Source organism: Emydura macquarii, unplaced genomic scaffold, assembly GCF_026122565.2.
Source record: "Emydura macquarii macquarii isolate MOO-44397 ecotype Brisbane River unplaced genomic scaffold, CSIRO-AGI_Emac_v2 contig_2422, whole genome shotgun sequence".
Taxonomy (NCBI): Eukaryota; Metazoa; Chordata; order Testudines; family Chelidae; genus Emydura; species Emydura macquarii.
This window is the reverse complement of record NW_027132559.1, coordinates 40,645,553-40,672,729: the sequence shown is the minus strand read 5'-3', so window position 1 is coordinate 40,672,729 and position 27,177 is coordinate 40,645,553. Positions and strand designations below refer to the sequence as shown.

General features: G+C 40.5%; 1 protein-coding gene across 1 annotated transcript in view; it reads left to right on the top strand.

The window, feature by feature from the left end:
• The window catches only part of DNAJC1 (DnaJ heat shock protein family (Hsp40) member C1), a 196,157-nt gene that overhangs the window by 153,208 nt on the left and 15,772 nt on the right, over positions 1 to 27,177 (top strand). The window contains exon 9 of the mRNA XM_067562355.1: positions 8,184 to 8,303. Within this exon, the coding sequence (XP_067418456.1) occupies positions 8,184 to 8,303 (120 nt within the window). The remainder of the gene's footprint in view (positions 1 to 8,183; positions 8,304 to 27,177) is intronic.

Sequence of the window (27,177 nt, the reverse complement as noted above, 5' to 3'; positions counted from 1 at the left end):
CTTGCCCTTGGTGAATCCATGTTGACTGTTCCTGATCACCTTCCTCTCTTCTAAGTGCCTTAAAATGGATTCCTTGAGGACCTGCTCCATGCTTTTTCCATGGATTGAGGTGAGGCTGACAGGTCTGTAGTTCCCTGGATCCTCTTTCTTCCCTTTTTTGAAGATGGGCACTATATTTGCCTTTTTCCAATCATCAGGGACCTCCCCCAATTGCCATGAGCTTTCAAAGATAATTCCCCCCCACTCCAGGTGTGTTTAGAAGACTCTACAAGTTCTTTCAGTTTAAAAAAAGAAAAGAAGAGGAGGAAAGAACTTTCTTCTGCATTCCTCATTGCCAGAAGGTGATAGCCTTCCCTCCTTCTCCCCACGGGCATGCCTGGCTCCTCCAGTTTAAAGGGGTGCCTCTCCTGCAAGGAGTCTATTCCTGAATGGACAGACATTTTCACTGTGTCCGGTGCCTGGGAGAGTCCCATATCCCTCAGAAGTGCTCCCTCTGCCATCAGATAGAGCTGAGGTCTTGCAAGAACTGGGAACTCAAGTTAAAATTCCTTCTTATGGAGAAGGCACTTCAGCCTCGAGAAGACTCCAGTGCTGACCCTGGATCATCCCCAGAGCCTTCAACTTCAGAGGGGTAGAGTCATGGAAAAGATCAACAGATTCCCCCTGTAAAGGCTTGAATAAAAGGGCTCCAAGCCCCAAAACTGAGTTGTTGGCCAGCCAGAGGAGTTCCCCACTGTGATCAGCCACCTCCGTACCGGCAACACCAGTGGTTCTGAAGCGTGTACCCAGAGGTGTCAGGGTGCCTCGGCTATGAGCTCTCTCTAGAGATTCCAGGGGCTCAGGCTCTGAGGCAGCAGTACCGCCCCCTAAGGAAAAAGACAAATACTGTACTGCTTCTGAAGGCGTGGCACTGAGAAAACCTTTGGTCCTGGGTGCAACAAAACTCCTGTCTAGGGAAGGCTGTGTACCTTCACAACCACTGGTACCAACAAAGTTCCATGGACACTCCTTCACAGTACGGAGTGAGCCAATGGTACCACAAGAGTTCCAGTAGCCTAGAGACCTGACGGTTGGGGAAGAACCACAATCCCCATTACTCAGTACTGGATAGTGCAACATCAGCTGCCATCTACACACCTGTCATGCCCCTTTGGAAGTTGCCTGGCCCTTTTTCATGGCAGTTGGGAGAAGATCACATCTGACAGATAGGTCTTGGAGATTCTTTCGAAGGGTTATACCATCAAATAACATCCCTCCTCCATTCTCATCCTCCTTCCCCATCCTCCTTCAGGGACCCTTCTCACAGGAACCTACTTCACCAGGAAATAGATTATCTGTTATGCGTAGGGGCCATAGAACCAGTCCCAGCGCAACTCAGGGGTAAAGGGTTTTACTGTTGTTATTTCCAGTTCCCCAAGGCAAAGGGAGGTTGCCATTCTAGATCCAAAGGCATTAAACAAATACATGAAGGTGCAAAAGTTCAAGATGCTCATGCTAGCAGCCATTATTCTAGCTCTAGAACTAGGCGATTGGTTTTCGGCCCTTGACCTACAAAATGCATACTTCCACATCCCAATACGACCGCCGCACAGGAGATTTCTACGGTTTGTCTTTGGACAGGACCATTATCAGTAAACAGTACTCCCATTTGGCCTCTTGTCTTCACCCAGAGTATTTTCCAAGGTTCTTTTCATCATAGCAGTGCACCTGCAAATGTTGGGCATTATGATCTACCCATACTTAGATAACTGCCTTCTCAGGGCGCCCTTGTTTCAGGACACCATACGAGCCACCCAGACTACCATGAGTCTTTAGATGCGGCTCACTTCTGTCTATTCCCCGAACAGGGATAGACTAACCAAATTGCTATCAGTACACTGCACAGTAAAGCACTCCCTGGACTGGTGGAAAGACCCATCCAGTGTCCAAGAAGGTGTTCCATTCGTGCAACCACCTTCGTTGCGGACTCTAATGATGGATGCCTCCCTAACAGGCTGGGGAACTCATCCACACAACTGCAAGGTTCAAAGCAAGTGGTCTTCCACAGAAGCAACCCTCCATATCAATCTTTTGGAACTAAGGGCTGTCAGGAACGCCTGTGCACACTTTCTGCTTTTCATCAAGAACACCCACACCAAGGTCATGACAGACAATATGACACGTATGCTTTATATAAATCACCAGCGGCGTGCACAGAAGCACTCAAACTTTGGAATTGGTGCATCCATCAGAACGTGCTCATCTCAGCAGTCTATCTACCAGGGATACAGAATGTGATAGCTGACAGTCTCAGTCAGAACTTTTCTCATGACCACAAATGGGAACTGAATTCAGACGTGCTTCAAGACATATTCGCCCTTTGGGGAACCCCAGCTACAAATCTCTTTGCTACTTACCAGAATAAAAAATGTTCTAGTTACTGCTCCAGGGCTGGCCTGGGAAAGCATTTGCTGGGAGATGCCCTCATCCTTTCATGGGACTGGGACTTCTTGTATGCCTTTCCACCATTTCCTTTTCTATCCAAAGTCCTGTTCAAAATTCAACCAGACAAAGTGAGAGTTAGTCTGATTGCCCCCATCTGGCCAAGACAAGCCTGGTTTCCTTACCTGTCACAGATGACAATATGTTCTCCCGTCTGTTCCTCTTCAGCCCATTCTGCACCTGCTATCTTAAAGTGATGGGCTGATCCTTCACCCCAGACTGCAGGTCTTCCACCTCCAGGTTTGGCTCCTTCCTGTTTCCAAGACTTAGAGGTAGTGACGAGGTGAAAGATTTGTTGCTGCACAGCCAAAAGTCATCTACTCAATGTACTTACCTACAAAAATGGAAATAATTCCAAGTTTGGTGTCATTCTGAGCACACAGACCCAACGTTGTCTTCCATCCCTGTGATTTTAGACTATACTGTAGACCTCAAGAGGTCTAAACTCTCACTCAGCTCCCTTAAGGTACATCTTGCAGCCATAACGGCTTTCCACTGTCAGGTAGACAGATACTCGGTGTTAGATCACCTGCTGAGGTATAGATTCCTAAATGGCATTGGGAATCTTTTCCTGTATGTAAGACCACACACTCCAACCTGCGATCTTAACCTAATTTTCAGAGCTTTGATTAGATCTCTCTCTGAACTCATGGCAATTTTGTTCTCTCTCTCACATTTATCCATGAAGATAGCATTTCTACTACATTGCTATCACCTCATCTAGGCAGATAGGAGAAATAACAGCCCTAACGGCACACCCATCATACATAGTCTTTTTAAAGACAAAGTAACAATGAGGCCGCATTCCAAGTTTCTCCCTAAACTTGCCCCCACTTTCCATATGAATCAACAGATCCATCTTCCTGTTTTTTCCCCAAAACCACATTGTGACAACAAGGAGGCAATCCTGCATATGCTAGATGTTAGAAGAGCACTAACATTCTACTTGGACAGGACTAAGGACTTCAGAAAGTCCCCAAAACTCTTCCTTTCATTTGCAGAAAGATCCAAAGATTCCATGATATCAGCTCAAAAACTATCCAAATGGGTCTTGGGTTGCATTAAGCTCTTTTATCAAGGACGCAACCTGTTGTCTCCATACGGAATCCATACGCACTCCATGAGAGCAATTTCTATCTTGATCACATTCCTTGAAGATGTCCCTATCTCGGAAATCTGCAGAAAATCTACTTGGGCTTCTCTGCCCACACTTTCACAGAACATTATGCGATCACTGGAGATTTGGCTTCCGATGCCATCTTTGGCTCCACAGTATTCTCTGTAGTAACAGACTCCATTCCGAAGCCCCAGCCCTCTGTGGGGGATACTGCTGTCAAGTCACCTACAGTGGAGCACACTTAGGGATGCTACTCAAAGAAGAAGAGGAAGTTACCTTGTGCAGTAACTATGTTTCTTTAAGATGTATGTCTCTGTGGGTACTCCACAACCCGCCCTTCTCCCTTTTACTTCAGAGTTCTCATAAGGGGTTTTTGCAGTAGAGAAGGAACTGAGTGGGGTTCACCCACACAGTGCTAGATAGCCTCAAGGCAGACCGCGAGAGGGGGAGAGTACATGTGCGGGCTTAACGGACATTGCTACCTAAAATCTCTGTTTAGAGGCGCAGGCTCCACCTACGTAGGACACAAATCTTGAAGAACCATCGTTACTGCACAAGGTGAGTAACTTCCTCATTTGGACCCAGGACACCCAGAGAATTGTGGAATAGCACTGGCAGGCTATCCAAACATTTTAACTCAGCCACATATGCTTTATGACTGCAAAGTGAGTCGGCAGAAACACACTAGAGCAGGACATACTTTTGTTCCTACACCCCCAGAAAGGTCGCCAAGACTAAGTGTATGTCTGTACCCAAAATGCTACAGCGGCACATAAAAGCTCTGATAAAAGCACTTCAGTGTAGACACTTACTATGACAACAGAAGGGGGTCTCCCACCACTGTACATAATCCACCTCCCTGAGAGGCATTAGTTTGGTCAGCCAAAGAATTCTTCTGTCAACCTAGGACTGTCTCGACTCAAGGTTAGGTTGGCTTAACTGCATCTCTCCGAGTCATGGACACATAGCTATGCTGATGTAACTTCTCAGTGTAGACCAGCCCTAACAGTGTGTTCTGAGGATGTATATCCATATGTCCAAGGGCTCTATGTGAGGGATAATAAGGGGAATCTGGGCTAAAACGTGTCAGAAGCCATGTCTGACCTGCTATGTAAACATACTCTTATGTTTACAGTGAGGTAGGCCAAGGACAGAATTTCAGCCTTTGAATTTCTTGTTAATCAGCAAATTAGGATGTATCTCTTTTAAACATGGGAATTTTGATGTGATCTCTAAAATGTAAATGCTTCTCAAGTTTATCAATAAAATTATATGCATTGTGTAATTCTTCTAAATATTAAAAAATTTAAATGACATACCTTAAAAATTGTTCATCTTGAAAACAAATGATATTCTATGTTCTTACCAACTTGAATTTTAGTTTCTATTGTTTAACGAAGGAATTTAAAAAATAAATAAAAAAAAAGAAAGAGACCTCATAGCATATGATTGCTTTTGCTACAAGGAGCTGTATGAAATAACTAAAGATAAATGCACACAATAGTGATACAGAATAACATATCACATTCTTATTTGCTCTTTAGAAGTTGCAGAGGAGTTTAGATGAACTGATTCCTCAATATTACAAGGCCTATACAATAAACCATTTTAAAGGAATATCATTTGAGCAAATGCTATGAATTTTTATATTTATAAATACAATTTATTTAATGTTAAAAGCTGAAGCCTGTAGCTCTGCTCACTTTCATTTTGTATTCAATATGGAGAGTTAATCCCAGAGCAGAGCTTTTCTGATGCAAAATCTGAATGCTTGTGCAGTCACAACAGCTGTCCCCTCACTGTGTGGTATCTTCCATTACTTAACTGCAGAGATGAATTTTGGCCCAGTGTTTCAGTAATATTGGACACACATGGTTTTAAGTGAGGAAGCAGTATGCTTATGCATTCATTTGAGACTCACAATTACAGTTGGCTCCAGATCAGAACAAGGAGAATACATTCACAGTATGGCCACGGCCACCCTCATGGCTGCTTGTAGTAGTTGGATCATAGTAGGTGCTGTTGCATCGAAAGATACAGTTATCTATTGCTTAGGAATTGCAAATTCCCCAAAGCTCTTTACAGCACTAGTGGTTTATAATGGATTCCTGAAAAGCTCTTTCAAAAATTTCAGATCTATCAATTTTATGTTTTTATTTTTAAAAAATTTATTATTGTAAGTTACCATGTTATTGAAATAATAAGAAGTTTTTCATTCAATACATTCAGTATATTCGTATCATAACTGCATATAGAATTAGTACGTGTTTTTTTTTTAAAGATCAATAGATTGTATGTTTTTATTAGAATTTCTATAGGATGATGGTAGTTAAGGAAAATGAACATTGTGTTTTTGTAACATTTACATACAGGAATTAAAATATGCAGCACATCCAAGCATCAAAACTTACAAAATACAGTTTTAAGGAATTTAAAACATATCAAACAATTTGTTACCTATAAAATGTTTCTATCAGTGCAGAAATATTACTTTGATTTTTGTGTGAAATTGTTTGGATATGCTTTTAATACTGTGTTAATATTCTGTGCAGCTACTTTTATGCTGCAAGCATTTACATTTAAAATCAATGTAAAACATAACTTTCATATGTTACTGAAACAAAATCGCATTTACTAATGCTTACAATCAATGTGTGCAGTTACCTATAACTTATGAAAAGCCTACTGAACATTTAAAATTCTCTACTTATCCTCTTTATTTTAAAAATAAATAAAATAGTGCTGGAATTATATTTGCAAAATTAGAATATTTATAGGTACCCTAAGAACTTCATTTCTATAGACCCCAAAGTTATGGAAATACATTAATAAAGAAGTTTTAATTCAAAACATATATGCTTTTATTTTGTACAATAAATAAAGTGTAAGGTTACTGTGTGATGATGAGACCTGTTTTATATTTAGCATTTTCTCCACAAACCACTAGAATGCATATACTATATATATAATAAAGTGGGTATGTGCTTTATCTCACACACACACTACTGTGTGTGTGTTACATTTAACTGTGATAGATAATGAATTCATGCTTGTATTAAAAGCTATGTAAATATGAATATTTGAGGCTTTTAGCATTTGATGAACAAAGAATTACGTGGTTACAAAATAGAACAATTGATAAAATCCTCCCCACTATTGGCTATATTTTACTGTCTCTTAAGTGGCAGGTTGTATTTATGCCAATTTATCTGCTTCAGGGAACATTCTTGATAGCAGAACAAAGTGAATAAAAGTAGTTTGCTTTGCAAATGAATGCAAATAGTAGAGCCTTTCGGGAAGCCCTTTAACAGGGGCAGTGCACTTTGATTATGAGTGAAGCTGCCATTTGGACATGGTGAAAAGAGCACTCTTGAACCATTGATTGGGGGAGACAGTAAAAAGTCAGGAAGGGCCCGTTAAGCTTGCAGTGCGGCAGGCGGATGTCAGTGTGGTTAGAGCACAGTGGGAGAATGACAGGCAGGATTAGTGTCAGGGAGAAGCTTTGCTGTAGCTGTGGAGATGGTCCCTGGGGTCACTCACCTCTGACTGTTGTTCTGTGCTGATGGCTCTGTAATGCAAACTGCTTGATATATGCCTGTTCATTATCAGAAATGGTGATTAGAAGAGGTATTTGTCATAAAGGATTCTTTTTAAAAAAATAGAAATGGTTAACTACTTCTTTTTACAAATGCTTAATTCAATAATCACTGCTTTTACTACTGTAGAAGGCTGATACAGAGCCTTGCGTTCTAGGAGAGGCAATTTAACATACAAAGATTTAATAGTTAATGTTAGCTATATTTGAAGAACCAGTGTTTTCTTGCTTTTTACTCAGTTTTATTTGGTTATCATAAAGGAGTAAATTTAAAAGTAGAACATTGTTTTATATTTTGGTTATTGGGCCTTGTTGCTCTTTGAAAAGTCCAGTTTCTTTCTGGGTTTTTTTCATATGTGCAGTGCACTAAAGCCACAGGGATTTAGGTGCTTTAAAAAAAAAGTCTCAGTAGAATGTAAAATTGTCAGTTTTCACTCCCGTATCATCCTAAAATGTTAAAACATACATACATTATAGTGGCTTTAACAGCTGACTGAATTGGGTGTGCTGTTTTAAGATACAGATTTATAAATAACATCTAGAGTTATTTTCAGGTTTTTTAATTGAGGACTTTTAAAAGATTTTTCTTCCTTTATAAATCATTCAGTTATACATAAGATTTTATATATTATCTAAAATGTTGATATCTTAGACTAGTTTAATCTTTAAGTAATAAAATTAAAATATATTTTGATTTTTATTGCTTGCTTTTTCACATTGACGTAAGTTAAATGTCTCTACTGCATTAATGTGTGTTTTGTATATTAAATATTTTGAATGGTTCAAGTTCCTTCACTGACAGTTGTTTGTATGTACTGTTTTCTATAACAGAGTAGAAGAAACAGAGCATTCAACTAACAAGCATTTGAAACAATATTAAATTATATTGTTTGTTACAACATCCATTATTTGATTCATTGTTCAATATTATATCCAACTACATTTTTTTTAATTTCCCAGCAAAATAAATCTTTTACACATGTTTTGCAGGCACTTGAATGGACAGAAGAGGACCTTAGCCAGCTTACAAGAAGTATGGTTAAGTTCCCAGGGGGGACCCCAGGTCGATGGGAGAAGATTGCCCACGAATTGGGTCGATCAGTGGCAGATGTGAGTTCACTCAGATTTGCTTTGTATGGAGAGTGACAAACCAGAACAAGACAGGCAGTGTAGAAGGCAGACATAGATGGGGTCCAACATTGTCTTTTGAGAGAGGCTTCAATCCTTTTAGGACCTGGAAGTGAACCATTAACTAACTAAGCAAGAAGCAGATGTCAGCAGTCTTTTGCTCCACAATTAACAGCTGTAACTGATCAGCTGTATGGGGGATTCTGGTGCTTAGAGACCTGAGCTACTGTAACCGGATAACAGAAAAACAATGCCAGTTTTAGTGTTTGTACTATACCCCTTTTAACTGCAAAAGGACATTTGTGAGACTTAGCTGAGGTTTACAGTTCTGTTTAGGCCAGGTTTTTTTTTTTTTTTTAAAGTACAGATCTGCTAATAGCATTGAGATAGGTGGTTTCCATTAATTAAACTGAAATATATCTACAAAATGATAAAACAGTTGGTATGAAATTGATGCTATTGCTGTTCCTATTTCCAGAATTTAATATGGTTAACAGTGGTATTGTGTAAAATAATTAATCTTATTCAAATACATATTTTTATAGGGGTATGCCATATATATATAAAAAAAACTTATGTAAGGATTTAGTGTTGTTATCCTGAAAACCCTGAGAATAGTTTATAAAAAGGATTTTTCATTTTCAGCAGTATATCACTTGTACATGCTCTACAGAGTCTGCAGAGGACCATTCAAAGTCCTTTCAGTTGACCCTATTCCAAAGTGTCTGGAGGGGTTAAAGAGAAAAGGGTTTAAATATTTAATTCTGTTGATGCACATTTTGGAGGTTGATGTTCTATATTTAATAATTAAAACCTAGCAAAGATACTTTCAGAAAACCAAACCTTCATTTTAGTCAAATAGTCATAAATTGTCATATAAGGTTACGATTTGTTATCTGCAAGCCAGTTTCTAAAGTGTTTTTACTTTTTCTTTGGAAACAAACATGGAAAGGGGGTTTTTAAGGACTCAATTATTACACATGATACAATTATTTCTGTTTATATTCTTTGAAAACAGCATTTTTATCCCTATCATGGTGTCATTAAGAAATTAAATGAACCTATATTATTTACAGGCAAACTGGTGGGGATCTTGATGAACATGTGACTAAGCAATTTGTAACATACTTATACTGCAGATAGATGGTGAAATATGTTGTGTTCTATTTAGAGATGGGGTGTCTCATTCTTAACAGTACTGGCCAGGGAGGGCCTCATTAGAAGACACTTTATTTTACTCAGCAGTTGTAAGCTAATATTGTATGCAGCTTGACAGTGTGTACTATGTGTGGAAAAGAAATCTTTAACATAGACTTGCACAAAAATTGTTAACAGAATCTGCCTGAGACAGATTATTATTATTATTTATATTACTGTGGTGTCAAGGAGCCCTAGTCATGGACCAGGACCCCATTGTGGTAGGTACTGTACAAACAGAGAACAAAAAGACCAAGAAATTTAGAATCTGTCTTTGAATATCTACTGGGTCTATCACCGAAGTCTTCGGGCACTAAAAGATACATACAGCAAAACCTCTCCTAAAAGATTACATTCTATACCTTTCTTCATCTGTTGTCTTGTGTGTATAAAATGTTTTTATAGAGAGCCTTTCACACATAAGGTACCCCAAAATGTTGCCCATACATGCCCAATGCTGAGGGAGAGAAAGAATACCGTTGCCCAGACTCCTGAGAGAGAGAGAAACTGAACCACTGGGTCCTCTGTCCCCTGGGCCATCTGGTGAGATATGAGAAGATATATCTTCTAAGCCTCTTGCTGAGCAGGGGAGTCAGGATCTGGAAATAACCTACTATAGCATTGATTTCTTGTGGCCTGTATGTAACAGGGTGGCTTCTGCAGGAGCTAGCCAACCCTGCTTACAGAATGAGTCGTACCTGAAAGAGTTCAGGATGATTGCCCTACGAAGAGCAGCAGGCGGCTGCAGAGAAGGAGGGAAGCTCAGGAAACTAGAATGTGAAGGGCTCCTGCAGGGAAGACCAAGGGAGCTGTGATGGGGAGGAGCCCAGGGAAAAGGAGGCGCCTTTGGGGAGACCCAGATGAAGTTTGGGCCTAAAAGTTTGGGGGCCTACAGGCCTGTGTCAGATGGCTACGTTCTAGCTAGGAAGAGCTGAGAGGATGGGCTGTGAGATCAGACTGAGACACAAGAAGAGTTCTGCCTGTGAGAGAAGACACTAGAGTTAAGTATAGACTGTTGTGTCATGATGGACTTTATTTTGGGACCGTGAGGATTAAGAATTGTTTGTTACTAAGCCAGCCCCAGACAGGAGGAGATGTTTTCTACATGAAAGCCTGTGTGCAGCTCTCAATGAACCTGCAAAAGGGGGGCTAAAAGTGGCAGGGTGCCTGTAAAGTGACCCTGGCTACAAGAGGTGTTCAGTAAGCAGCCACCCTATTATGTGGTCCCAGCAATAAAGTAGCCTATGTAAACCTTGTCTATACTAGGCTTTAATCTGAACACTTCCCGCTAATGCTAGTGCATTTCCACTTTTGTGGACTAGGCACCAGCGATCACTATTATATTTATCACTGTATTGCATAGACCTGCAGTGAGCAGATTTTAATGAAATGGTACTTAAAATGACAGCAATTGCCTGAAACCCTGTGCGCATTAGCTTCCCCACTGTTGCTGCTTTGATGTTGGAAACACTGAAGTTAGGAACTACCATATATGTAGACATTCAGCTGTGTATATTAGGTTATCCCTTAATCTTGTCAAAAGTGACATGGAATCTTTATTTACAGCCTTGTCTAGCATTAGCCAGGTCAGAGGAACATTAGGGTTGTCTCATCTAAGGAATGAACCAGACCTCTTACATGTGACCTTCAAAGTGAAAAAAATAGTGTGGCTTTTTTGCTTTTTGATGATATATCAAGAAAGCCTGACGTTTTTTAGAATAATTTTTGCTTATTTTTTGCTTAGAAGTATCAAGAGTATCAAGTCTTGTTTTTCCTGTTTTTGTTGGAGAATTCTTTGTAGGGCTTGCAAACTACTGTTTTTGTATCTGTGAGGATTTGCTCCCAAGTGTTTGTCAGGACTTGGCTAAATAGGTATTAACAAAAATAGTTTTAAATAGTCCAACTAGAAATCTCTCTTTTCAAGTGTCAGTGTTTTATGATGCCATCATCCCACTGGCTCTCACTAGTCAACAAAAAGTCCTTTAGCAAAAACTGAGTAGAAAAATCTTAGTATTTTCAATGTTAAAAAAGAAAACCCAAAACCTCTCAGACCCTTATGCATAAAAAAGAAGAAAAAAAAGAGCACCAGCAGAATTTTTTCTTTCCACTTTGTAGGTCATGTTATATTCCTTTGGTGGTGGTGTGATTTGCAATACCAAACTGTTTGAGGTCCTCATTTCCACTGCAATTCTCAAGCAGAATGAAGGAATTCTGAGGGAATTGTTTCTGGCTTTTGTCAACGTGTCAGATCCTTAATGTTATTTTAACTTAGTCTTTTTGTGGTCCATTTGTTTGTTTTTGTATTTTGGCTTTTGTTTGTGTGTGTGTTTGGGTTTGGGTTTTTTAATAATTCTCATCCTGACACAGTATGTCATGTAGTATCCTTTTGGCCAGTCTTAAGTGACCAATTTTTTTTAAAAAATTGGGCTTTTGACCTTTGTTTTCTTTCAATAAAACTGCCTGAAAAGTTTGCTTTTATTTAAAAAAAAAAAATGGTTTAGAAATATCAGAAATGCAAAATGTGTTCTTCCTTGATTCTGCTAGATGGCATCTTTAATATCTGATCATAATATGTGTTGTGAACTCTCTCTCCTTATGCAGGGAGATGAAGGCATCCCTATTCAGTGCCTACAGTAGCTAGAGGGAGTTCAGGGGAAGGAGTTCTACCTTTCTGCTTATCGGGGTAGAGGAGGATAATCCTAAATGGTTCAGCAACTTGAAATCTGTACTGTCGAAGAGGTGGTGTAATAGCAGTTGATGAACTTCTTTCCTAAAGTAGCCAGTGGTTCTGTGCCTCAGTTTTCCCTTCTTAGGATAGCTGCTTGAGTTTACTCGCACACAAAAACTGCTGGAGTTTTAAAACAGGCTCATTTTGGTTTAGTAAAGCGTCAACAACGTCTCCTCTTCTGGTTCTGAGGTTTGGTTCCACAACACCTCAGAAAAATATCTCTAGTAGTCCTAGCCGAGACTCTCCCATCCTGAGCCTTTCCCTCAGGCTTGGTTTCCCTTTGGTCTTGTGGGAAGGTCATCTGTTACCAACTGTCTTTAAGCTTTCCCCCAAAGTTTGGTACAACCATTCTTCATCCCTCATGGCGCCCTTCTACAGCCTTTTTTTGAGCTTCAACAGTCACAGCTGCTGCACTTTCAATAGCTTCCTTTCTGAAGAGACTTACAAGCAGCCTCTGCTCCATTCTGCTTCTCTTATTCCAGGCCTTCCACCTGGCTACTGAGAAGAACCCCTTTCCCTGACCCTAGTCTTTCACTGTATGGAACTCTGCTACTTCTTTTACAGCCTGCACACCTGATTCCCTACTCACATGGCTCTTCCTGGTCATGTGCTCTGATCAGATATTTCAACTGAAGACTCCCAGTCCCACCTGGGAAGCTACATTACCCAGAATTCTATCTTTTAAAGACCTGAGGGGTTTCATAAAAACATGCTAAGCTATGCATGTACCCAAAGCGCTCTGTTACAGAGGGTATCTTCAGCCCTAGTGTCAAACCTGAGCTTTCTCCTCCAGCGCTCTAAGGGGCAGGAAATGTAAACAGGTGGGTTTTTCATCGTACTCTAATAAGAATATACACAGTTGTTAAATAGTGCAAACATCCCCTTTCCTGTGATTTGGCTTTACTGGTGTGGCAGATGATAATAACAGGATATAAAACTCAGCTGAAGAGCTGGTCTATATTACAAAGTTAGGGCTGTAAAATATTTCAGGCCCTGTGCAATGTAATTAAGTTGACCTAAGCCCTGCTGTAGACACAACTCAGTCAATGGAATAATTTTTCTGTTGACTTAGCTACCAGCTCTTGAAGAGGCGAATTTACTACAGCAACAGAAGAACCTCTTCCATTTCTGTAAGTAAACGTCTACACTGCTGTGCTGCTATAGCATTTCTAGTGTAGACATACTCTAAGCTTTCTTACCAAATTTGGCGTTTCTTATTTGCTTCGACCCCTAATTCCTTCTGCCTGTGAAATGCATCTCATGGTGGGTGTTAAGATACAACTGCCACTATGACTTAATAGGGTTTATATCTTTATGCAGGGTTTAAGCACACCACATCATATGACACATCAGAGGAGCCCTGTGTCCCCATGCAGAGACTGCCATCCTGCTACAGTCTATTAGCCTTCTACAAAGGGGAAAGACAGCCTCCTGAGAGAAGCAAACACTTCAAACCCTACAATACTATACTAGTAGCTGAAGCATAGTTGAGAGCAAAGAGTAGGGAATAATAGGAGCAAACGTGGGAGTGGCAGCCACTGAGGGGTTGGGGATAACTCCTCTTCCTCTCCTCCCCCATCCCCTCAAAAAAGTCTTGGAATGAATGAAGGAAGTTTTATAGATACTGACATAAATAAAGAAACAAATTCCTTATTTTTGGGAGTGTTCTGAATTTCTTACCTTGATTCAGTTAACAATCTGTTGATTTGATAGATAGTTGCAAAAAACTGAAAAGAATCTCTCTGAATTGACAGACACAAGTGTGAAATTAGAAGCTGTGTGGTCACTGCAGATGATTAGTAGTTATTTTGTAAGCCTTCGTAGTTTGGTTGTTCTTAAATTTGGGAAGTCCTCACACAATATCTTTACATTTGCTTTTTCTCCTACTATTAAAAATTACCAGTATCAGCTATGACCAATTTTGATAAGCTCTTGGTCTGACTTAATTTTATAATTTACCTACAACTCCTTGCAAATAGGGATTTATAATATAATAGACAGATCCCTAACTATGTGCACTTACTAGTTGCTGCGATAACTTTGATCTTTTGTTGTTTTTGTACTACTATGGTAATTCTAATATAACTCAAGAAAATCATCCTTAATCAACCAGCATACCAAAAACTACAAAACAAACAGGTAAAACCATGCTCAATGTATCCATGTATCTAATTATCTAAAACTAATAACTGGTAGTTTACTATGGGACTTGTAAATTATGTTAATTCCATCCAAAATGGAACTCTCAAACTGATCAGTATAATGAAGTAAGACTGTATTTGTAACTGAAAAGATAATACAACTTTAAAAATAATTTTCTCTCCAATTGTCTTGTGGTATTAATTAGATTGGTTTTCATCAAGTGTTTTGATTATGAAAGGGAAACTGGGTTCAGTTTACTCTAATTACAGTTCCTGCCTGCTGACCTGGTTACCTGTACCAGTACTCTCTGTCAGCCTCCACACATCTGGTCTTTGACCCATTTTCCTTGCTGAATTTGTAGCTTCAGGCATAGATCTCATTCCAGTCCTTTAGTGCTTAAGGAAACAGTTACCCTTTTTAAAAAAAAAATAAAAAGGGCAAAATTGTACATTTGAATTATCTAAACAGTGTGGAAAACCAATAATATATCCTAAATTAGGAAAAGAGGTTTCAAATCTGATATTCTTATTAAATTAACATTGTTCAGTTTGCCAAATGAGATTTATTACAAATGATACAACCTGTATTGTTAAATTTAAAGGCACAGAATAGGTATCCATATGTGACATAAAAGTATAATGTACATGACCACACAAGATCTACCTTGATACACATTAAAAAGTTTAAAATGTTAATTTATGCCTTTCAGCAAATGATTTGGTAACCACAAAGAACATTCAAACTGTAAAAATAACAGAGGAAATAAAAACTGTCTGGCATACAAAACACACTTTAATGTGATTATTAACATCAGGTTTTCTAAATTAAAGGCAAAGAGATCTCAGATTTCATACTTGTGAAGTAATATCATTCTCTTGCCTGAGAGGATGTAAACTGATGCAGCTTGCCTCTGCGGTCACTAATCTCTTGCATTCAGGTTGCGATAGCAGACAGATAGGGGATTTGCTGCTTGCATGGAAAAAGGCCCTGGTAGGCAGCAAAACAACGGACAGGTGGATAGATTTAAACAGACTTTACTAATTAGCATGTTGCCTGACAGTGTGAGGTAAGAGTTGGGCAGTTCTGTAAGCTTCCCCAGAGGTCAAAGAAAAGATGATGAAATAATTAACAAGCCTTGAGCTCTTCTGGCTGAGCTCATAAATGTATGCTGATTTTATACTTGTATGCTTTATTATAAAAGAGGTTGCTTAGTTTTCAGAAGATACAAACTAGGCGTATGCTAAATTCATTAGTTTATTATTGAGAAGAAGATAAAGATATAGAATGATCCATAAATAAAAGTACATTTATTGAGTTTATTTATGGTTTTTTGCCACTAAAAATCTATTTTTAAAAGTGCTGATTTTCTTAAACTGCTTTATATTTCACTGCATGTAAGATATACATTTTAAAAGCACAATTACTGTAATCACTGATATTTTAATACTGTGACCAGGGCCCAAAGCATAATTTTTTGCAGGCACAGTACAAACTTGTAACATGTGCCCCCTCCCACACACATACCACAATCCCTCATCCCATACATACAATCTCATGAGTCATGAACATTTTTTTCCTCATGGTAATGGGAGTTGCAGCCTGCGCCAGGGCCTCCGGGCCCCGGTAAAGTGCACCCTTTTCCCCCCACCATGTGGGGGGCCCTGACTGTGATGCTCTAAACTATGGGTTCTGACTGCCTCACGTGTGTTAATGGATTTATCCTTGCAAAAGCCCTGCAAATTAAAGAATTATGATTTTATTAATGGGGAATTGAAGCACAGAGAGACTAAATTACTTGCCCCAAGTCACACAAAACGTCTTTGGCAGAGTCATTAATGGAACATAGTTCTCCAGAGTCCCACTCCAGTGCCTTAACCACAAAACCACTGTTAGAAGAGTTTGTCTGGTCTGTAATGGCTAATCAAAATTAGATTTAAACAACAGTTGTTATACATACCTGCTGGCTCTTGCAAGACTGAACGTATGTTGGACTTAAAGCGCTAAATTGCCCCAGTCTGGTACTAAATTCAGTATTGCAGCATCTGCATGAATTATATTTGAAAATGTTGTGTGTTACACACTGTAGGGAAAAGCAAAAATCAGAGCGCTCTTAAATTGTGTTAAGAACAGTATTGTGTCACATAAGATATAAGAATGCCCCAATACTACCATAAAACATACTGTCCCTCTTCCCTTGCCCTGTACTGAACAAGAGATACCTAACCCTGCCCTACATTCATACCTGTAGCCAACTCCACAGAAAGAATACCACAGATACTACATTTTACAATTCCTTCAACCCCTCTTACAAAAATCTTTACCCTTATGTTCACAATATATAACACATATTATGTGCACAATATGTTCACTATAGTTACCTTTCCTTAAACTCACAGACCACTCTCAGCTCCCACCTAACTGCTGATGATCCCAATGGCAAGAAGTATCCTGTGACCTGCTATTAATGCAGCCTACACAGTGCAGTGGTGAAATGAAACTATAACTTAATACAAAATTGAACCCAACAGAAAACAGGCTGGTGACGTTAGAGGAAATGACTCCTGTGGTCAGTTACACATTGGTAAAACACCACGTCTTGACAGTGTTTCATCGGAATTGCTAAGGAGTGGAGGGGCCTGGATTTATTTCACTGGCTTCATTGAGTTGTCTTAAAAGTTTAGGACTCTGGTCACCGTCCAGAAGTTTGGAAAAAGGAATGCATCATCCCCATTTAAAAAAAAAAAAAGATTGATTAGCTTGCTCAAGTTATAGGGGAATAACACTGCTGTCCATCCCAAAGAAGGTGCTTATAATTATACTACTGAACCGACTGAAATACTGTCTCAGCTCAAAAATGAAAGACAACCAATGTGATTTCCGTACTGGTCAATCTACAATCTATGGTATATATGCTGTGCAGAAAGTTACTGAAAAATGACTAGAGCAACAAAGGGAAGTTAATATTACAGTTATAGATTTTCCAACTGCTTTTGGCTCAGTGCATTGATCAGCACTGTGGATTCTGCTACACCAATATGGGGTGCCTGAGGACTTAGTGTGCTGGTGGAGGAACTGTACCCAGTACATTCATTTCTGTTTTGTATGAGGCATTCATAGCTTTGGTTTTGTCACAATTGACCTTAAATCCCATAGATTCTGCAGTTTTTCACAGCTCTTCTAGCATTGCTGTAATTGGCCAGTAGTCTCCAAATAAGGCAATATAATCTGCATACTTGAGATCTTCTAAAGATGAATCTTTTAAATGTCACACCTCTACTTTGGCCTCCATCAGCTTTGTCATCAGATAGTCTATTGGAACATTAAATAACATGGGTGAGAGAACACATCCCTTGCATATTTATGATTCTACTGAAAACCAATCTCTAATACTTATGACCTGCCAATATTGCATTTAGATGGCAATGACATAGTTAAAACTATTCACCCATTCATTCAGTCTGGTTAGTTGATTGATAGCAGGAGGGTCTATAGCCGAAGAAGTCAGATGTCAGATCAGTCCTGCATCAGTGGCATTTCAGCATCTTCAGAGGCTTCTGGGTGGCAGAATGTCTGTGTGACAACTGAGATACAAGTGTTCAACACAGTAGTGATGGCAACTCTGTATGTGGAGCAGAAACATGGCTGTTACAACAGCTGTGGAGAGGAAACTGAACAATATTTGGTGTCAAAAGTTACAGCATATTCTTAACTTCCATTGGTTTGATTTTTGTCATAAATGAAATTCTTAATCCCATCAGTTTGCAGTCTTGCACCAGCTGAGCACATGACTGCATTGGTGGGATCCTGCCCAACATGCAGAAGAAGCTAAGCTTTTACAGAAGGTTTATAGAGTAGAGGCTGAAGGAAGCAGAGCACTAGGCTAGCCACTAATGAGGTTGGAAGTTGCAATTTCAAATAATTTTTTAAGAAAGCCTAAACCCTCCCATGCTGAGTCTTGACAAAGGAAGAAAGCTTGCAAGGAACTGTTCAAGATGGAAGTCCATTCTGTGAACCACCATGACTACATCATAGCCATGTGAATCTGCTGCTGCTGAATGCCAGCTACAGGGGGGGGGGCAGAATTATGGTTGCATGGATATATAACTTAACTCTATATTCTTCATCGAGTGCTGGTCCCTTTGGTATTCACTGTGGAGTGCTCATGCAGCTGAGATTGGAAGATTTTTCAACAGCAGCATCCGTTGGTCTTCACCTGCATCCTACACCTCCTTGTGCTCATAAGAAGTGGCACAGGCACCTCTCCAGTTCCTTTCTTCACTTGTGGTCTGAGATGGAACCCTTCAGCAGCTTTTGCTAGAATTCCTGCTTGAACTCTTTTTGGGTTTTTTTTAAGGTAGTTGTTAATTAGTGTTAGTCAGGTTTGGGGATTTTCCCCCTTGCAACCGCACTGTTTGGGACACCTAGTATGCCCAAGATCCCAGGCTCTAAGCTCTGTATCCCCTTACCCCACATCTTCCAAGTTAGTGACTCACAAGAACTGCCTGCACATTCACTCTAAGTGCAAAATCTGCTGTTCCTTTTCCCCTCATGTTAGACAGTCTTGGGAGTTCTGGAAACATAGGCACTTACTGGAACTCTCCCTTAAACCCCAGTCTGATCCTTGGCTTTCCCATTCATTGACACACCCACTCCAGGTAGTACCCCTCTGGCATCAAAGCTCCCTACTTCCGTATCCTTGAGCAAGTCCAAGTCTTGTCTAAACAGAGGCATGAGGGAGATAAAGGTAATGCTCTCTTAAGACGAGGGATAAATTGCCTCTTAAGTCCTCTATGAAGGGGAATGCTTTTTCCTTATGCTCAGTATCAAGTGACACTCTATTACCCAGTATGGGTGTGTCTGGAGCTCATTTGGAGCTTGTGTCTGCACTGATGGTACCAAGATCAAAAAGTGCTCCAAAACAGTCTGCTCAGGTGACAGGACTGCCCCTTGCATCTCACAAAGAGCGAAGAGACCTGTTTACCTTCTCCACTGATGATACCATACCACAAGAAGACTGCCTCACGCAATCCTGCCCCAGCAGATCTACCTAAAGTCAGGAATTCCTCCCACTCTTTGCCTGCTAGGCCTGCGTATTTCTTTGTTGAGGACCTGGTGATCTACACTAACATGGAATCACTTATTCTCTTGGATCCAATAATCCCAGGGACATTCCTACATCGATGGAATGTTATTTGCTAGCTCCAAGTACCAGCTATGGCATAGAGGCTCTGACAGTATCAGTTCCTTCCACCATCTGGAATGTCACAAGGCAGATGGTACCCAAGTTTACAGATTCATTAAAAATCCTTGCTGTTGTGCTTGCAATTTCATGTGCCAGTCCCTTTTAATATTATTGGATTTAGTCCCATTAAGCTGTTCAGTTTGACTTCCATCTTGGATGTGGTCATTTCTACCTTCATATCTTCCTCCCCATTAGCCACCCTGCCCCTTCCCCTAATTTCTTCATTAGCTTTTTTAAAAACTGAGGCAAAGTATTGGTTTAGATATTGGGCCATGCCTAGATTATCCTTAATCTCCACTCCATCCTCAGTGTTTAGAAGTTCCTCTCTTCTTTCCTTGTTTTCTTTTTATCTATATGGCTATAGGACCTTTTACTGCTTGTTTTTAATTTCCTTGCAAGGTCCAGCTTTGCTTGGCTTTTGGCATTTCTCATTTCATCCCTACACTTTGACCTCCAAGAGGAAGCTTTCCTTGCTGATCCATCCCATCTTCCATTCCTTGTAAGCTTTCTGCTTTCTCTTAATCGTCTGTTTGAGATGCTTGCTCATCCAGCTTGATCTGCAAACCTTCCTTAAGAAATTTTCCCTTTGCTTGCTCAGATAGTTTCTGCATCTTTGGCTTAAAATAATTTCAAGCCTCCTCCACATTTAGATCATTGAGTTCTTCATTCCAGTCCACTTCCCTAATTAATTCTCTTAATTTTTTAAAGTTAGCCCTTTTGAAATCAAGGACCTGGCAGACAGCGCACCCTTCTGTTCTCTGGATCAGCTCTGGTGACAGACCTTTCTCTTGTTCTTCATAAGGAGTCACCAGTCATGTAGATCTAGTGATGGTGCGATTCTCCAGCCTTCCTTCTGTCCTTTCTGACTGCAAGTCCTCTTGTCTTTTATTTTCCCTTGCAATATTCAGTGAGTGCAATATTCACCTCTTGGGGCTCTGAACTCTGGCTATCTCCTCTTCTTATACTAATACCTGCTCTTCTCTTCTTTCTTGCCCTCCCACTTTTAGTTACTGACTGCTGTCTTCATTTTCCAGCTCAGCAAACCTGTTCCTGAGCTGTATTTCTCCTTTACTAGCCTGTCTTTTCTTCTTACCGCTTCTCATAGTCACGTGCTTCCACTGGCCGCTTTCCTCACCAAGCAATCAGTCTCCCCTCAGAGTTGTTCAGTTCAGCTTACATCTGCGAGTCTTGACTTTTCCCTTCAGCCTCCTCTCATCTTCCCTCCATCATCTGTTCAAATCCTCTTCAAAACTCAACCATAATTTCCACCTGCATCTCCAAATCTCAGATCTTCTCTTATATTAGCTCTATAAGTCAGCACTTCAGACAAACAAAAGCTCTTTTCAGGTTCCCACTCCAGGATCACATACATCCTGCAGCTTCCACATCCAGTTATCTTCATGGTCTCTTCCATTCCTTTGGTCACTACCATTGCTGCCTCTGGGTCTGTCATAGCTTTCCTGCTTAAAACACTGTCAAGGAAGACAAAAAAAACTGAACACCACACACACACCCTTCCCCCAAACTCCTTTTACAAACTCCCCCTCAGACTGCTCTGTTTGCTGGCTCCTGTGCTGCTGCTTCTGTGTCCCTGGCTGACAGTGTCCTCACCCAAGAGGTGAACTCCTTACTACAAAGAGACATGATAGACTGTGTCCCTCCAGAATATCAAGCGATGGGGCTCTATTCAACTTACTTCCTGATACCCAAGAAAAGAGGAGGGTGGAGAGCGATTCTGCACCTTCGTCTTCTCAGTCGATTCATCTGCAGGCCCAAATTTCATATGGCCACACTAGCAGCAATTTATACCCTCATTAGAAAAAGGCATGTGGTTTACAGCTCTTGATACGCCAGACACCTATTTTCACATAGACATTCATCTGGCCCACAGATGTTTCCTGAGGTTTATGGTTGGCTCACAACATTTCCAATACAGAATTCTTCCCTTTGGACTTACCACTGCTCCCAGAGTTTTCACCAAGGTTTTCTCCATTTTGGCAGCCCATATCCGGCATTATGGGGTCCTCGTGTTCCCATATCTCGATGACTGGCTCCTGGCAGGCATCGTCCAGACACAAGGCCCAGTTTCAACCTTCATGTTGCTTGGCCTCCTTTCTTCCCTCGGAGTCAGTATCAATGCCGAAAAATCAACCTTAAACCCCACAAAATGCCTAGACTTTATAAGGGCCACCACCAATTTAGTCACAGCATGAGCCTACTTACCATGGATTGCAGAGTCTGCAAGAACTCATAATTCACATAGTCAACAATCCTTTGGTCACAGCTAGGACTTGCCTATCTCTCCTGGGCCACCTGGCCTCATGTACATACGTCACTGCCTTCACTTGACCTCACCTTCGCTGCCTCCAGATGTGGCTCTAGACTGTTTGCTCACCTAATCATCACATCATGAACCTCAGGCTAACAGTTCCCGCTAGCCCCCAAGGTGATCTCAGCCTTCCCTTCCTTCCTTCCTCACCGGACAAGATGATTATCACCTATATCTTCCTCCTAGGATGGCGAGTGCACATGACTAAACACATGACACAGGGAACATGGACTCCTCAGGAGTCCAGAATGCACATCAAGATTCTGGAATTCCAAGCAGTAAGGAAGGCATGCCATGCATTTCTCCCACTCTTCTGTTCCCATCATATTCTCATCATGTCAGACAATACCACAATTGTGTGCTACATCAGCAGACGGGGGCATGAGGTTGATGGCTCTGTGCTCAGAAGCAGTCACCCTTTGGAACTGTTGCATCGCTTACCAGATCATCTTATCTGCAGCTTATCTTCCAAGGACACAGAATGTGATTGCAGACTCGCCCAGCAGACCGTTTGTGATAGACCACAAGTGGAACTCCATGACACCATACTACAGGACATCTTCAACAAACGGGGAACTCCAAGCAGAGACCTCTTCGCATCCCCAGTGAACATAAAATGCAGCACATACTGCTCTAGCGGGGGTCAGGGACACTACTCTCAGGGCGACACTCTCATCCTCCCCTGGCTGGACCAACTTAATTATGGCTTCCCTCCTCTCCCATTCCTACCACAAGTGCTTCATAAGATCAGGTGGAACAAATCAACAGTCGTCCTGATGACTTCTTACTGGCCTAGACAGTTTTGATTACCCAAACTCCTTCGTATGTCTGCCCATCCCCCAATTGCCATCCTTTTTCTCCCCAATCTCCTGACACAACACAGGACATCATTATCCATCCCAATCCACAGGCAGTTTACCTCAGAGCCTGGTATTTGGATGGGCATCTTCTCGAGAACAGCTGTGTTCATCAGAACATCCTCTCCAGGAGCAGGAAGGACTCCAGTAGGTTTTGTTATGAGCCAAGTGGAAATGCTTTGCCTCCTGGGCAGAACACAAGTGACTTTCCTGAGAAGCTGTGGGGATTCCCCTCCTCCTCCTGAACTGTCTCCTGTCCTTAAAGGCATCAGGTCTTGCCCTCAGCTCTCTCAAGGTTCATGTAGTGGCAATTAGCTCCTTTCAGCCCCCAGTGGAAGGACACTCCGTCTTTACCCACCTGTTGATTGCTATGTTTTGGAAGGGCCTCATCAAGATCTTCTCATCTGTACAACCCATTGCTCTCCTGTGGAACCTCAACCTGGTTCTATTTGTACTAATGAAATTGCCCTTCAAACCACTGGCATTGTGTTCTGTGTCCCTCCTTTCCATGAAGGTTGCCTTCCTTGCTGTTGTCACATGAGTGAGAAGGGTTGATGAGCTCGGGGCCATGAGGGCGGACCTCCTTTCACGACTTTCTATAAACATAAATTATCCATGTACCTCCATCTCAAATTTTTGCCAAAGGACATCTCCCAGATTCACATTAATCAATCCAGTCACTTACCTGCTTTGTTCCCAAAGCCACATGCCTCAGAAGAAGAAGAACAACTCCAATCCATCGATGTCCATTGGGCTTTGTCCTTCTACCTGCAGAGGACAAAATCAATCAGAAGATTCCCCCAGATTGTAGCAATAGTTGAACGGATTAAAGGGCAGGCAATCTCGACACAACATATCTCTAAATGGATTTTGGGGTGTATTACGTTTCGCTATCAGTTATCCAGCCTCCTGGCACCCTTAGGGGGGCAAGCCCATTAAGTGAGAACCCTGGCTTTGACTATGATCTCCCTTCATGACATACTGCTTCAGGATATCTGTAGAGCAGCCACATGGAGTTTGGTACACACCTTTACTTTGCATTACGCCTTAGTGCAGGATACTGCGACAAATGCCTCTTTTGGCGCAGCTGTCCTCTGCTCATTGCTCCCGTTTGCATCCTCCCACCCTCTTCCGACTTAGGTACTACTTGTTAATCACCCTCCATGGAATACAGTAGGGACTATCACTCAAAGAAGAACAGGTTACTTACCTGTAACTGGACGTTCTTTGGGATGTGTGGTCCCTATCTGAATTCCACTTCCTGCCTCCTTCCCTTCTGCTGTGGATCTGTTGGATTTGCAATGGAGAAGGAACTAGAGACTGTTTCTTATTACCTTACTATCTTCTAGGTGCTTACAAATTGATTGTTTGATTATTTGCTACATTATCTTTCCAGGTACTGAAGCATAATTCCCTGGATTGTCCTTATTCTCCTTTTTATAGATAGATATTATACTTATTCTCCTTTTTATAGATAGATATTATACTTGCCCTTTTCCAGTCCTCTGGGATCTCTCCCATTCTTCATGGGGTTTCAAAGATAATAGCTAGTGGTTCAGAGATCTCTTCAACCAGTTTCTTTAGTATTCTAGGATGCATTTCATCAGGCCTTGAAAACTTGAATACATCTAACTTGTCTAAGTAATAATTAACTTGTTCTTTCCCTAGCGTAACCTCAGATCCTACTCCATTTACACTGATGTTCACTGTTAGTCATCTGATCCTAGCTAACCTTTTTGGTGAAAGTGGAAACAAAAAAGGCATTTAACACTTCGGCCAATACTGCATTTTCTGCTCTTGTCTTTCCCTTTTCAATGAGTAATGAGCCTACTCTGTTCTTGGTCTTCCTCTTGCTTCTAGTGTATTTGTAAAAATTTTTCTTGTTACCCTTGTATTCCTAGATAGTTTAATCTCATTTTATGCCTTGGCCTTTCTGATTGTGTCCCTACATGCTTGTGTTGTTTTTTTTTAATATATTCATCCTTTTGTAATTTGACCTAGTTTCCACTTTTTGTAGGACTCTTTTATGAGTTTCAGGTCATTGAAGAGCTCCTGGTTAAGCCAGGGTTGTCTCTTACTTACTTCTTGTTTTTCCTATGCATGTATAGTTTGCTCTTTTGTCTTTAATAATGTCTCTCTAAAAAACTGCCATCTCTTCTGAACTCTTTTTTTCCCTTAGACTTCATTCCCACAGGATTTTACCTACCAGTTCACTTAGTCTGCTTTCTTGAAGTCCATTGTCTTTATTCTGCTGTTTTCCCTTCTACTGTTCCTTAGAATCATGAACTCTATCATTTCATGATCACTTTTTCCCAAGCTGCCTTCAACTTTCAAATTCTTAACCATTTCTTGCGTATTTGTCAGAATCAAATCTAGAACAGCCTTTCCCATAATTCTTTTCTTTACCTTCTGTAATAAAAAGTTGTCTCTAGTGCTTTCCAAGAACTTTTTGGCTAATCTGTGCCCTGCTATATTATTTTCCCAAAAGATGTGTGGGTAGTTTAAGTCCCCTATCATCATCAGTTCATGTGTTTTGGATGATTTTGTTAGTTGTCTAAAAAAAAGCCTCATCCACCTCATCTTCCTGCTTTGGTGGTCTAGAATAGATCCCAGCATGATATCACCTTTGTTTTTTACCCCTTTTATCCTTACCCAGAATCTTTCAATAGGTCTGCCTCCCAATTCTGTCTCAACCTCACTGCAAGTGTATACATCTTTGAAATAGAAGGCAGTGTTTCTTCTCTTTTTCCCCTGCCTGTCCTTCCTGAACAAACTATAACCTTCTATATTAATATTCCAGTCACGTGAATTATCCCACTAAGTTTCTGTGATATCGATTGTCATAATTGTGATTATTCACTATTATTTCTAGTTCTTCCTGTTTATTCCCCAGACTATTTCTATTAGTGTGCAGATATCTAAGATGTTCTTTAGATTTCCTCTCTATATTTCCTCTTGTCTCTCCGTTTTTCCTGTCATGATTACCTATGATTGCGCATCATAAGAAGACAACATTGACATGTCATGGTCCTTTCTATGTCACAGTATCATAGACTCCATAATTGCAGCTGATTTCCAGACTAGTAAACCTAGAGTTTGGATAAGTGAGGATATGTGGAACTGTGTGAAAGAAAGAAAACAAGCAAAAGCTCCTCAGAAAAGACCTGTAGAAAAAGAAGCAGCAAAACATCTGTATAAAGTAAAGGACAAAGCAATAAAAATAGCATGAGAAGAGACAAGAGGAAATACATAGGTAACATAGCCAAAGAAGCTGAAGCAGTTGCTGAAGGAGGTAATAAATAAAACACTTTACCAACTCAATAAACTGGTAAGTTTATACTCCAGCCTGTGGGCCTGTCAATGAGCAAGGAAAGACTTTAACAAAAGAAAAAGAACAAAGAGAAATAGAGTACTTTCAAGAGGTGCTAAACATACCACCACCATAAGAAACTATTGAGTTTGGCCAAGACCCAGAACTAGACTTTGTACCATCTTACATCACAAACAAAAGTAAAAGATGCAATGAAAAAAGTTAAAATCTGGGAAGGCTGCAGGTGAATATCAAGTCACTAGGGAACCATTGAAAACTTGTGATGATGGAACCATTGATAAAATTACCAAACTTTTCAATAAAGTATGGGACCAGGGACAGTCTTCAGCACAGTGGGAGAAAAAAGTCAAAGCAACTGCAGTAGCTGGCAAGCCTTACTCTCCTTTCAGTAACAGCCAAAGTCTTCTGCAATATAAAGGAGGTGATTGAGGAAAAGCTAAAGGAAGAGCAAGCTGGATTTTGTCCCAGAAGATCATGTCGAGCAGATCTTCAACCTGAAAATAATCATCAGAAAGAGCATGAATGGCAAAAGCTGCTCAAATTTCATGTTTTAAGTATTTGACATTCTCTACTGCAATTCATTCTGGAACATCTTGAAATGTTATGGTATGCCAACAAAAATAATGAACATCAAGTCTTTATATTAAGATGTAGCATGTGCAGTTAAAGTAAACACAGATTGGACCAAATGGTTCTGCATCAAACTGATGTGTCAAACAAGGATGCAGTCTCTGACCTTCTCCTGTTTGTCATTGCCATTGACTTCCTTATGACAAATAGTGTAGAATGATACAAGATAGGCTTTGCATGGAAACATACACTAGAAGATTTAGATTTTACTGATGACATAGCTCTTCTAAATGACAGACAATTCACACAACATGCAAGCAAAGACTGTAAGATTCTCCAGCACCATGAAAGTAGGAAGTTAATAATCAGTTGTGAAAAAAACAGATCTAAAGAGATGCTGGGGTTCTGTCAAATTTAAGCATTACTTCAGAAGGCAAAGAAATACAAAAAACAAATCAAT